The sequence below is a fragment of the Pelecanus crispus genome, chromosome 11 (assembly GCF_030463565.1).
Source record: "Pelecanus crispus isolate bPelCri1 chromosome 11, bPelCri1.pri, whole genome shotgun sequence".
Taxonomy (NCBI): domain Eukaryota; kingdom Metazoa; phylum Chordata; class Aves; order Pelecaniformes; family Pelecanidae; genus Pelecanus; species Pelecanus crispus.
In genome coordinates, this window is record NC_134653.1 from 26300477 (window position 1) to 26314051 (window position 13575).

Sequence of the window (13575 nt, forward strand, 5' to 3'; positions counted from 1 at the left end):
TCCGGACCGGTAACAGCGCTGGGCAGGAGGCGGCCTCCCCAGGGCAGGCACCTACGGCTCTCTCGGAGCGGCGAGCCGCCAGGCAAACGGCGCAAGGCCCTCAGGCAGCCGTGCCCCGAGGGGTACGAAGCACCCACAAGGCGGGCAGCGGCGCTGCAGCCAACGCGTGGGCAGCCCGCGGAGCCGCGCCTGCCCTCCACGCTCCCCGGGAGGGCGGCAGGGCCGGCGGGGGCCGCCCTGAGGCGACCCAGGCGGGCGCCATCTGCGCCCCAGGTGCCCCCACCCCCGGGCGCCGGAGGGGGGGGGGGGGGGGGGCGGGGCTGCCCCGCGGGGCGCACCTGCTCGCGGCCTGGCGCCCGCGCCGTCTGGGCGTGTCCCCGCCCGGGACACGCCCCCGCCGCCTCCGACGGCCAATCAGAGAACGCGGGGGCGGGGGCGCCGCGCGCGCCACAAGGGAGGGCTGGCGGAGGGGCGGGGCCTCTCCCTCCCCCCCCCCTCCCCTCCTCCCCTCCTCCCCTCCCCACCCCCGGCCCCTCCCGCCCGCCGTGCGCGCGGCGCGGCCCCGCAGCAGGCGGCGGGCGGCGCGTGCTTGCAAGGAGTTTATTAGCGACGGGCCGCCGCGGGCTGCTGCCGGCCTGAGGGGCGGAGGAGCGGGAGGAGGGGGGCTAGGACTCGGAGCCGGAGCCGGAGCCGGAGCAGTATTTCTTGGTGTCCAGCCTGCTGTGCTCGGGGATGTAGGGCGCCTTGGCGAAGCACATGGCGGCGGTGCGGTCGCAGTCGCAGATGAACATCTCGCAGTCGTTGTTACTGCCTGGAGGAGAGAGCAGGAGCAGTCAGACCCCGCAGCTCCTTCACCAGGCATGGCAGTGACTCAGGCAGGCGTTTCTGCTGCCAGGGCATAGCCGTTTCACTGCTGCCAGCATTTTGGGGTTGTACGTGCTTCTCCCCGCTAACCCTCTGGCTCTGTGCTCCGGCCCAGCAATCTCCTTGCTCCTTCCTTCTTTCCTTGCAGTTCTGTTTGCCAGCCTATCTGCTATTTATCTCTATTGCAGAGCCCTATAAAAGCTCCACCATTACCTTAGAGATGTCCGGTAGAAGCTGTGTAACTCTTCCCAGCTAGCATGCTGATCCCTTAAATACTGCCATTAAAGGGACTCCCAGAAAAGCACCACAGGGACTCAATCCCCCGAAGAGGAGACAGGCTTCCCTATGTACTGCGATACTGTATATCTTCTGTAAACTTGAAATTGTGTGCTATAGGGAGAATATTCACTCTGGTGTGGGTGTGAGGTGCCCCATTTCTAGCAGCCAGCCCCCCTGGCAGGGACTTGCACTGCGCCTTCCTGCCACAGAAGCATCGAGTGTAACGCAGCCCTGTTCCTTCAGAAGAGAGACTGGAGTAATATTTGACGTGGAAGCGGACATACTGCTACACGTAATCTGCCCATCGGAGCAGTTGAAGCTGTAAGAGTTTGTGTAGGGGTTGTCCACGAGGAATCTGCATGATTCTAGTTTCTTCGCTTTCGCATAGCAGCCATCATGTACTTGACAGCACCTGGGAAACAGGGAGGAAAAGGTCAGAAAATACCAGAAAGGCAAACTCAGCTGACCTGTAAGACACCTAAATACGCTAGTATTGCTTTGATAAGGCACTGAGCAACAAAAAAAGATACCCAGTGATAAGAGAGCAGACACAAAGGACCTCAAAGGGACACAGTTCTGCTAGCTAATGGTCCAAGAGCTGTCTGGTACACATGTACTTACTGGAGCATCTTCACAGATGTGTCCATTGGGCACAGGGAAAGCAAAAGACAGCATTTACCCTATGCTCCCTGCCAGTGCCCGGTAGCTGAAGAGCTAACAGCTGACACAATTCACTGCGTCTTGGCTATCAGTCTTGTGTGATCTCTGAACAGCCCAAGCCACTTCTTAGCATTTTGCAGCTCAGCCCTGCACATGTTGATGGTCATGCACTGGGCAGCGTGCTTAGAGCTGCATCTGGGCTGCTGGCACAGCACTGCTGAAAAAAAAAAATGCTGGAACAAGGGCAGTTTAGCTTCTACAGAAGAGAAAACAGAGTTATTTGGATTATATATTATCTTAGTAACAAGGTGTTAAGGTGTGATACTACACAACCTTTTTTCCTTGAATTAGGCTTTGAGAGAAAGCTTCATTCAAAGCAGCCAGAGAGTTTTGTGAACATTCACAGGCAGGGCCAGCTGAGATGAAGCTGGCATGCAGAACCGTGAAAGCACAGGCAAGGAAAGATGTTTGTAAAAGCAGAGTCTTATAAACCTGTCAAGCTCATCCACTGGTGTCCCGCTGCCTCCAAAGCCACAGTAGCAGCCGTAGTCAGCAAATTGCAGCAGAGGATGGCTGTCCGGGATGGTGCATTTGATCATGCTGCGAAGCCCCCACATGGCCCGGGGTGAGACAGCAGTGCTGGCTGTGCCCGCTGAGAAGAGGTGCAAAGGTTAGAGTTAGGCATGGTGTTACCACTCCGGGGGGTGCTGGGGGGGTGGGGGGTGAGTGCCACCTACACACCAGCCAGCAGGAAAAGCAGGGCCAGGGACTTCATCCTCGGAGGACTTGACAGAGAGAGCGGTACTAAAGAAAAAATGCAGCTTTTTATACGACAAGCTCACCTTGACATGGTTATAAGATAAACAAGCCAGTATCTATGTTACTAAATGCAGACTTCTTCCATGGGAGGCTGTGGGCTGCAGGGTGTGACATGACCAGCTGGAGGCCAGTAGAGTTAAATCTCTGAAAGTCAGGAAGGCAAATATTTGCTCTCTAGATTTTTGCTATTAAATTCTTTTAATGCTACTATTAAAAGCCAGCCTGAAAGCTCTGGACATTTTTAAGGGCTCTCTACTAAAAAATATAGCAGTGTGCTAGTTATGTTGGAAATTGCTGGCACACTAATATCTGTCCTACTAATACTGGCATCCTCTTTTTAAGGTATCCCTCTTATCATTAATCCTGTATCTCTCCATGGATTCTCCTGGCCTAATTCAGAGAATAAAGTACAGGTCGTCCACACACCCCAAATGACCATTTGGCATGAGCCTAACTGAAAAAAATTCAAGCTGTTTTTCACTTTGAAACCATAGAGGAGAAGGTACTACTAGGCAAGAAACAGGAGCCAAGTAAGCTGGAAAGCCTCTGTATCTGGCTTAAACAAGGCATAGTGTCTGGTTTTACATGATGCTAAGGGAGTTATACTGGAAATCATGGAATGCTTTGGGTTGGAAGGGACCTTAAAGATCATCTAGTTCCAACCCTCCTGGCGTGGGCTTGGAAGTTTCAACATACACAGCAGACTTCAGTAGCTCGGAGACAGCAGTTTCTCCTGCACCAAAGCAGAACCCAGTTAGGCCCTTTGGTTCTCTATGCCAAGGCACGAGGTGAGTTGGGAACCTTGAAATAAGATAAAGAAATGGGTAAGAAAAAGCTTCCTGGTGTCAGGTGGGGGTAAGCCCAAAATACTGCACTCATATTCAGACCCCAGAGGCTCTAACACTGTCAGGGCTACAGGTTTGGCATTTTTACACACTCAAGATACAGATCCTGGACTATTCACTTGACAGTCAGAGTCTGCGTTTACTTCTAAAGCACCAAGCAAGCCTTCAGTTTTTAAGAGCAGAGGAAGAGGGAAAGCCGATCTTTCTGCAACAGCCTAATATACCAGAGTGCTTATTCAGGAAGCTTAGGGTTCAGCACCCTTCAGTAGGTTCAAATGCATGTTTGTATAAGGGACGATGAAGACATCTTCCCCCTCATAGTGACTGAAACTATGCCAGGGTGCCCACAGTATCCATAGGATGTTGACATATCCATAGGACATCTAGTTAAAGGTAGACGCGCTGATGAACAACCAGAACCATTCCGACTTTTTTTATCTCTCAAAAGCTCTCATATTCTCTGGGATTCCCCGCTCACAGGTTAGCTAAAGCCAAACAGATGCTGAATTACAGATTCAAGATTCTTGTGTCCTAATAGTGAGAACACTGAACGAACATTAAAGGCTGATGTAAGGGACAGCCCATACCACAGTTAGTTCAGAAACAAGGATTTAATCTTTTGCCTGCAGATCAATCTGCTGACTTTCCCTTCAATATCCATTTAAGTGTCCTCATTCTCCTTTGCTATTTTGGCCACCTTTACACTTTTTAAAATTATTTCTCTGCTCTCTTACTTGTGAACATTAAGACTCTGTGTGTCCTTTTTCCTCACTTGTCAATTTCTGATTTATTATTGATGTTGTCAAGAAAACTTCCAATAAACTGGCTTTTTTAAGTCACAAATCAAACATAGTCATATCTTGGATTTCATAATTTTAATTCAAAAAGAGGATTACCAAGTGTGGGAAAGTGAGCACGTGAACATTACAAGAGTTCCTCATGAGAAAAATCCCAGCAGGGTGCAGATTTTTCCACCAATGCTATTTTTGGTTTCCCCCAACCTGTGTTGAATACAGAGCCGCTGGTCCTCAGTATGCTTGTGAGGACATCCCAACATACAACTCGTTCCTAAACTTTTAGGCTTGAGCCTTAATTATTTTTAAGAATTCTTTATAATTAAGAGCTGCTGCACAGGGCTCTCCACCCTATTTTGCACTCTTATCATTTACGTTTCTCTTGTAGTGTTATCTGCTAAGGACTTTTCTTCCCTTCCAATCTCTACATTTTACTTTCTTAGATCTAGCCTCCTTGGTCCACCATAGTCATTGAATCCAGAGCATCTGAGTCAAGCTTCTAAGGACTACACTATCTCCTCCTTTCTTGAACCTACAGATATCTATACAAAACCTCTGTAACGCAGAGGAGACACAACCTCTATTAAAACCAGATCTGCCTCACATTATAAACTGGGCCACTGCCAAAGTCTGGGAGCAGAACACGGAGTCAGAGCCCTGCCTGCGGCTTTTATCCTAATGGCAGGATGTGACTCCTGCCAGGTCCAAGTTCACCTGCAATCTCCTCTATTTGAAAATCTCCCACCCCCAAATAAGGACAGAGGAGGACAGTTTTCAAATAATTTATTAGGAATTTAAAACTGAAATCTGGAAAAAGGGTTACAGGTGTGGAGAGAACAAACATTGGAGTGTAATAACTTACTGGCTTAAAAACACAGCTTTATTTCTTTTAAAAAAAATGCCCACCCTGAAACCGGAGCCCCAGCCTCCAGGCAGTGGCAGCACTGGCCAGAGAGTGAATCACAGCCCAGCAGCAGCACAGCTGGCGTTGGATGTCTGGAGGGGGCACGGAAGCAGTTCAGCGCATATACCAAGAGGGAGGAAAGCGCTGTCCGCAGACCCAAATTTGAAGTATATAGAATAAAAATAAACCCAATAAAATGCAGCTCTTCTTTAATTAGGAAATATTTAAAAAAACAGACATACAGACTCTTGTCTCAGTAACAAAAATTATTGCTTTGTGTTTTCAGTACTAATCTGTTAAGTACCCTCTTACCTAAACAGAACTCTCCAAACGCATCGCCCAGGTCAGGACAAGCTCTGGCAGACAGGGGAGGGATGGAAGAGAAGAAGGGCCCTGTGGGCACTGTGGCCCTCTCAGTCCTTTCCTAAATGCCCCTCTCCCTTACAGGGGCTCAGTTTGGGGGAAGAGAGGGAATGATTTTTAAAACTTAAGATGAAGCTGTTATTTCCCTGGGAAAAGAGTTTGGCTGCATCTTAATAAAAGGCTTAATCACCCCCCTTAACAAGGTCTTTGGTTCACTGAAATCCAGACCCAAACCTGCCCCGTGTACTCCTGCTGGTGGCTTCCCCTGGCAGAGCGCTTGTTAGCGGGGGCCTGGACCACACCAGGGGAAGCCCCGGCAGGTTCTGGAGAAGGGACCAGACCACCCCTGCACAGGACAACGGACAAATTCCCACAGTCTTCAGAACACAGAGTAAAGCAAACGGGAAGCTGCAATTCTATAATTCATATAATCCCTGAGAAGCCCTTAACCCGCCCCCAAATCACCACCCTAATGCTTTTCTCCCCAGTTAATGACTCCCCAACCCAGTGCCCTGCCCTTCAGAGAACGATCACCCAAATCTCCCCCTGGCCCTGGCTGACACCCCTTCCGATACCCTCGCCTCCGGAGGAGGATCCCCCTTCCCAGGAAATCTTGACACAAGCGATAGTGTTTGGAGAGTGAATTCCTTTCAAAGTAACCAAGACAAGCAATGGCGGTAAAGCCCTTTACCTAAAGCCAAACCAGAGGCTGGCACTACGGAGCCCAGTGACGGAGTCTGTACATCGAGCGATTGGAAGCAGCTTTAACCCGCTCAGCAAAACAGCCGATGGCTGGTACGTTTCACCCCGAACCCCACCCCCCCTTTCATCTCATCAGAGGTCTTAAAATCTTACAGTAAAAGGTGTACAAAAAAAGAACGGAGTCCTGTCAGGATTCTGCTGGAGAGTATTGCTCACGCTGCGGCACCAAGTCCAGGACCTGGAGCTGCTCCTTGGAGCCAGGCTGCAGGCGGCAGCCAGGTTCAGCTCACGATATTTACATATTATACAGGAGGAAAAAGAAAACCCCACGTAAAACTAAACCTAGGAAAAAAAAAAATTCTTTCAGCTGTAAGGATAGTGTTTTTCACTTAGCAAAATATACATTTGTTTTGTTCCATAGCGATGTCCAACGTTTTCGGATCCTTGGAGTTTCACGCTTTTCAAAGCCTCACATTTACAAAACAGAAACAATTAAAAACAGTTTCTTTAAAAAAAATAGAAATACATCAGTTCCTCTCAGCCTTTGCTCTCTCTGTGTCTCTTTCTTCCCTTCAGAACTGCATTCTTGTTACATACCGTGCTTTAAAAACACTGACGACAACAACAGAGTTGAAAATATTCAAAACAGTTTCAAAGCCAAATAAAAATACTCCTCAATAAAAACTACCTAACACAATCACAAAGCCAATTCATAAAATATGTCTACTAGCTCGGGAAAGAGCAAACAACAAAAAGAAGGGGTAGCCCCAAAAAAAGATAAAAAAATAAAATAAAAAAATAAAACTAACAGCTAATAAAATAAATAAAAGAAGAATCGGTGGGCTGGGGGCAGGGAGGGGGGAAGCGTAAACCGTCGGTGGTTAGTAAGAAAGCGAGATGATCTCCTCGGGTTCAGTCCAGTGTGGTCTGGTCAAAGGGAGAGATCAGGGCAGGGCGGCAGGAGCCTGGCAGCCAGCCGGCAGTGTGCAGTTTGATTCAAGAAAAAGGTAACCTTGGCTCATCCCCCGAGGCTCACCAGATCCTCCAGCCGCTGTCCTCGGTTAGGTCACTGGGGAATCTGTGGGACACAGCAGGGGAGGGAAGGCACAGGATCTAGAACAACCAACAGCTTCTCTCTTGGGGTTTTCTTCCAGTGTGATCCGACAGACATACTCGATACCCAAACTTGCCCCAACACAGACTTGCTCTGCATCTCGCTGGCGCAGTGACGGGGCACGGCAGAGATGCTTCTGTCTTTAATGGCAACGTGTGAGCCTGGGAAACAAGGCCGCACACGCCACGCAGCCTGCCTGCCCGGACCTGTGGCGCTCCTGGCCCCCGGGAGCCTGTGACGTGGCGGGGTCCAGCTGTTTCTCCAGCACTCAGCTCAGTGCAGCCCTGCCAGGCTACCATGGGCTCCTGTCTGGACACCCTTCCCTGCAAGCTTTTACCCTCCTTTTTGAAAAGCTGGGGGTTTTTTAATTTTAATTTTAAGCCAGCTAACTTCAGCCACGTTTGCCAAGCAAGCAGAGACCATCCACCAGTTCCCTCTCAGGCCCATCCAAGGACCAGAAACAGAACTGATCAGACTCAGATTTTCCTTCTGCCCTTCTCCCAGGCAGGAGAGAAGAAACCTTTGCTCCCCAGACAGTGGTCTCAGCAGCAGTGAGAACAACCAGCTGCATGGAGGAGGCTTCCCCAGCCACACAGGTGAGCCAAGCTTGTCTCTTAGGATCACAACTGTGTTGTGATTTTGGCCAACCCTGCAGACCTTTTGCCTTTTTCTCAGTGCTCCTATTTCCTTCCCCTTTGCACCCAGACACTAAGCGATCTCTCCACAGCACTCCCAGCCTGGGGAGCGTAAGGTAGAAACCCAACCTGCCAAGACTCTGGTGCAGAAGAGTGCCCCAGGCTGGCTGCAGGACTCCTCCCGCAGGCCAGGTCAGGCTGGCGAGCCTCACAGCGGCATCCACAGCTCCTGCCGAGAGCCCAAGCACAGGGGCCAGCTCAGAACTTCACTCCTCTCATTACCCGTTCCTCTTCAAAGCTCTCTTACCTCCTGCCTCCTTGGTCCCCAGCTTCAGTGATACCCATTGGTAAAAGCTGTTGCAATCAAGGGACCCTGCGAAGAAAGAGTTAAAACCCCACTCTTAAGCAAACAAAAGAAAAGTGAAGGAGAATTACTATCGCAACAAATTCAGTCATAGCCCAGATGCTGGGAAAGCTGGTTTCAGTTGGAGGTGCCAGGTCTAAAGAGCACATCACCCTGCAGAACACTGCATCAGGGCCAAGATGGGCTCTTGGAAAGCCTGGACCAGATCAGGGAAAGGTCTGGAGATCAGGACCTTGTGTGGTGGCCAGGGACAGAGAGCCAGTGGAGCCCAGGGATGTGGGCTCCAAGTGAACTGCTGCATCCTGCACCATCCGCCTGCGGTCAGCGGTGGTGTGGCAGATGCTGCAGTGGGTGGTATTTCTTAACCAGAAAGCAGGCCGTGGGCTGAGAGGGGGCCGCCCACCGCTGCTCACCTCCATCACCACATGGAGATGCAGCCCCTTCCCCTGGCCATGCCACTCTCCATCTTCCTCCCCCTCCACAGAGCCCGACAGGGAACACTCACCCCTAGGCTGTGGCCGAAGCCGGTGCTCGGGGCTGGACTGGCAGCGCTGATGTAACTGCTGACCCCTGAGTCCTGGTTGGCGGCTCCATAAAGCTCTGCCATCGGCCCAGGGCTGGTGGTGCCCAGAAATCCACCGGTGCGACTGGGGGTGGAACCTATGGGAGGCAGCAAAACTATAGAGTGAAGATCCCAAAAATACAACCCTGTCCCACCCCCCTCCCGCAACCCATGGCAAACCTCCACGACAGGACACCGTGCTGGGGAGGAAAGTGGCAGTTACCTGTCCCTCGCACCACAGCTGCCGCAGCCGCTGCTGCTGCCATTGGTCCATACGCAGTGAGGGGGATTGCTAGAAAAGAAGGAACAGGCATCTCAGGGGCACTGTGGCACACGGGAAGCTCCTCAACAGGAGCCTTCATTTCCTGCTGCAAAATACCAGGCCCACACAGATGTATTGGTTTAGTGCATCCCACAGGACACCCAAGGATGACAACAGGGGAGTGCACAGCCCTGCATTTATTGGTATCCTTTTGCACAGTGAATGTCTGGGGGAACTCACTAGCCATGCTCTGCTAAGCCTACACCCTGGAGCAGCTGAGGGCACGACATGGAAGAGCTGAACCAGAAGTGGGCAATTTCAGGTGTATCCTGTCGCTACTTAACTTGCAAGATGTAGTTAATCTGAAGCTACAGATCCAGATTTTGACTGTGAACGTGGAGAAAATGCAGCAGCTGGCAGCTTAGCATCCTGAGGCTCAGCCCCTCCTCTCTGTCCCTTGGAACTATTCTTGACCAGTTTAATAGCCTCTTTCTCCCTATTTCTCTACTCTTCTCAAGAAGCACCACCCCCCCCACACTCTGAGTTTTGCTCCTGAACTGCTCAACCCCTTGCCGTTCACTGTAGAACAGCAGGAAACCTATACCTAGGGAGCAGGAACTAGAAATGGCTTAATTAAAACAGTAAGTCTTAATTTATATGTAGCAGTTCTAATTCCCAACTCTACTGCCACAGGCATCCAGCCCTCAGGGCAGGAGGCATCTAGCCAGTATGTTTCTCTTTGCCCTTAAAATGACTGGGTCAGCATTTCATGCTTGAATGTGAAATTCACTATGATTCTGTTTAGAGCACCATAAAAAGAGGTCAGAACAAATCAATCGCGTTAAGGCTGAAACCCAGACTAGCTTATAAGGGAATATTTAGTAGCAGGCACCAGCCTGCTTCAAGCAAACGTCATATGAGGCTTGTATCTGGGTTAGCCGCTCATTATAGGCCCTGGGCCAACGTGACCAATTGCTGCTTCGCATCACCCCCGGAGATGCTGTTCTGGGGAGGAGGAAAGGTTGCTGGCAGCCACCCTCCTGCCCCATCATTGCTTCAAGTCCCTAACACACAGCTGAATGAATGTGGTTTTACTGAGAAAGGAGGCCAAGTCTTCTCAAAAAGACTCCAGTTCTTTTTCCAGGAAAAACCCTTCTTGCCTTTGCAGTCTATCTACTGAGACACCAGGTTTGTGTTGTGATGACAAAGCACCTGCATGCTCGCCCCCTGCATGCTGGAGCAATCATCCCTGCTTGTGCCATCCCCTCATCTCAGTTCCACTTGCCAAGCCCATAAAGCACAGCCCATTTACACGCACACATCCACTTGAAGGCACAAGGGCCCTCGAGCACCGCACAGCTCGCTGGGCCTTTGTAGGAACGAAGGGGGCCCTGCCCTTCGTGGGACCGACTCCAGCCTATACATGGGAATCGCAGCTCTTGGCCTAGCCAAGAGGCTGCATAGCGACTGTTTAACAGTAGGTAAGCGTAACGGGAAGGGAAGAATGCCATGATCCCCAGCTGGTACTTGAGCGAGACACTCAGGACTGTAAGCTAACATGGCACCCAGCCAGGACAGCAGCATTAATAACTTCTTGTTGTACAGAGCCCTGGTGCACCCCAGCCGCCGGTGACAGCCAGGCCCCGGGCGATTCACCTCCGCTAGAAAAAGACACAGTGCAGCCAGGGGTAGACCTTGGAGGGAAAAGCACTTTTGCCAAGTCACCAACATTCCTCTACAAATGTTGTGGGTTTTGCTGAAACACACACATGTAAATACACAGTGGACCCACATTTCCTTTGCTTGGCAACCAACAGGCTCAGAGATGGGGATCAGGTGCTTATGCAGTTCCATACATGGTGTCCAGGAAGGGTTTTATTAAGAGGGAGCTAGGATTTAGTCTCCCCTTCCTCCCTTGGGGCAATTTGTTCATTGGTGGCTGCCAACCTCTGCATCCTCAGGAACGGAGACTCCCTGAGGACTGACATGGTTCTGTGCCACAGAACCCCTTTTCAAGCCTGTTTGTACTGATAATTCCAGGAGAGCTTCTCAGGAAGCTTTTCCACACCCTCATTGCAGAGAGATTCAAACCCTGAAACAGGTGGGGGTAAGGAAGCACTGGAGAGGAGGAACACCACGGAGATGAGATGGCACATAGGGAGCAGGGTGCTACACAAAGCTGCTTTTCTACAACAAAAACCATGGACAGGACAGAGCTGGGGAAAACATGGCCATGGAAGGGAAAGTCGACAGAAGGAGCATCACCTAGAGAGAACACACTGCACACAAGCCAGGGGCTGAAGATCCAGAGGGCATTTGCACTGTGAGGACACTGAGCCAGGACTAGTCCCTGGAGAATGGTCCTCTGCCCCCGTTTCATTCCACAGTTCCCTACAAGCACTGCAGGACTTTACTGTAGAGTCCCACCACGCTCACTTCTGTCCGGGAAGCCCATGTAGGAGTAGCTGGAAAGCTGCACCACCCATGAGGAGCATTCCCCGCAGCCCCTCCTGCGCAGGGAAATGGGATTGGAGTAACCAGGAGTGCCCCCACACCCTCTCCCTCCTCCCAACACTCCAAATCTCGTCCTTGCAGCAGCTCAGGTTAAGGTCATTTGTAGACCTTTGAGAAGTCACCCTGCTCTCTGCAGTTTTCCATATCCGCTCTACACCCAGCCTGGGGCGAGGAGCGAGGAGCTAAAACCGAGGCAAGCAGCAGGAAAGGCCATCTAAGGATTACACACCCTTCATTTGGTATGACCTGCATTAGCCCTTCTCAGAGGCAATACACATGGCTCTGATTGCCCCTCCATCTTTCCAGCCCCAGCTTTGGATGGAGCTTGTACAGATGGAAGAGGAAATAAGGAATGTTTCCAGTCTAACTGCACCAGGCTGTAGAGCAGCGACACCACTGGAACAGCCCAAAGCCCCCTTCTCCCCTTCCAGCTTGTGAGTTTAGGAAACGAGCGGGACTGACCTGTGAGCTCAGGGAGGACGGGGGCACTCGGGAGAGGGGTCCGCTCTACACGGAACTCTAAAAACGAAATGCAAGACAGCTTAGGAACTCGTCAAATGCCCCAAGGGAGACCCCGCAGAGAGACAGCAGCCAGGGTCCGCTGAGGGAGCAGCCTGCAGCCAGAGTGAGACCAGGCCAGTGCCTTCTTTAATTTATAACTGGTGCTGAAAGATGCTGGACTCCTGCCCTGGAGACTGAAAGGATCCATTTATATTTAGAATAAATCTGGCCAAGGCAGGGCAAGCGCAAGCTTCACTGTGCAGCCTCAGGTCTGCCCTGGAGCACCACTCTGCCACCCATCCAATCCGACTTCTTGGCTGCCATGCCAGTGGGTGCTCAGTACGTGCCACTCATCTGGGCATCGGTTTACAACAAGGCACTTGAAGCCACTACAACTGAGACCCATAAAATGGATTCACCAAGAGCTTCCAGACAGCTAGGAGGCAACAGCAACTTTCAGCCACAGTCAGCCTGGGCTCGCCTCAGGCGAAGAGGAAATTTCCCATTCCCAGCCCCTAACGCCAAGACTTCATATATAAACCATCACACTTAGGGATGGAGTAAGGAAGGGATGCTCAGAGTTGCCACTTCTCTAGAAAATAGCAAGACAGTCTTTTCCCCAGGCGTGCTCTCCCTTGTTCCCTTGCCTCACAGAGAGTGGGAGGGACAAGAGGCCCCAGAAAGCTCTGAGCAGCTGCAGCACAGCAGGTTCCATTGATTGCAGAGTCCATGTTCTGAGCACATGGCAGGGTTGGGAGCTTGAAACCACCCAGTTTTGGAGAATCTGCAGCCCACCACCGCAGCAGATGTTTTCTGAAGGCTGTGAGTGGTCCAGGCGCTGCTCAGAACACAACTGTAGCATTGCAGGCGCCTGCGTTTCAGGTGCCTAGGAGTTCCCTGGCCCATGGAAAGCCACGTTTTAAAATTCTGTGCTACTTTCAGAGCGGTGGCAACTCTGGTAAAGAGAGACACACATACACAAAGGCAGCAAGACAGGCAGAGCTGCAGGGGCCCTTCTGTGTCACAGCAGCAGCCCTACAGAGGAGGCTAACATAAAGGGCAGCAGAGCAGCCTTGGGCTTTTCCTGCCACTGGAGTGTGAGGATAATCCTAATGAAGGACAGGCTGTTCCCACCTATTCCAGGGCTTCTCCCCTCCCCCTTCCACATCCGTCTCCAATTTAAAGAAAGACCAAACAGGGGAAAGGGTGAAAGGGGCAGAACCTGGGTCACAGATCATGCCAGGGAGTCCCGTCACCTGAAGGCAGACCAAAAAAACAAGCAGGGAGCACCACTCACCAGGGAACTGGTAAGTGTAGCCAGGTGCAATGCCAGTGTAACTTCGACTCGCATAGGTGGCAGCTTGGAAACCTGGATAACCTGGGGGAAGAGAAA

General features: G+C 51.3%; 2 protein-coding genes across 6 annotated transcripts in view; both read right to left on the reverse strand.

Moving 5' to 3' along the window:
- Positions 1–665: 665 nt before the first annotated feature.
- PLA2G1B (phospholipase A2 group IB) lies at positions 666–2578 on the reverse strand. Its single transcript, XM_009483243.2, has 4 exons — positions 2545–2578; positions 2296–2455; positions 1428–1555; positions 666–811 (listed from the first exon to the last, which is right to left on the reverse strand). The coding sequence occupies exons 1-4, from the start codon at positions 2576–2578 to the stop codon at positions 666–668; spliced, it is 468 nt and encodes a 155-aa protein (XP_009481518.2).
- A 5732-nt stretch (positions 2579–8310) lies between these two features.
- The window catches only part of MSI1 (musashi RNA binding protein 1), a 28177-nt gene continuing 22912 nt past the window's right edge, over positions 8311–13575 (reverse strand). For 2 of the 5 annotated variants that reach the window (XM_075718540.1, XM_075718541.1), the window contains exons 10-14: positions 13480–13560; positions 12144–12200; positions 9129–9197; positions 8849–9003; positions 8311–8352 (exon numbers count right to left, since the gene is read on the reverse strand). In XM_075718540.1, the coding sequence (XP_075574655.1) occupies positions 8311–8352; positions 8849–9003; positions 9129–9197; positions 12144–12200; positions 13480–13560 (404 nt within the window). Of the gene's footprint in view, positions 8353–8848; positions 9052–9128; positions 9198–12143; positions 12201–13479; positions 13561–13575 lie in introns of all 5 variants that reach the window. The other 3 variants (XM_075718539.1, XM_075718543.1, XM_075718542.1) reach the window with 3 other exon arrangements.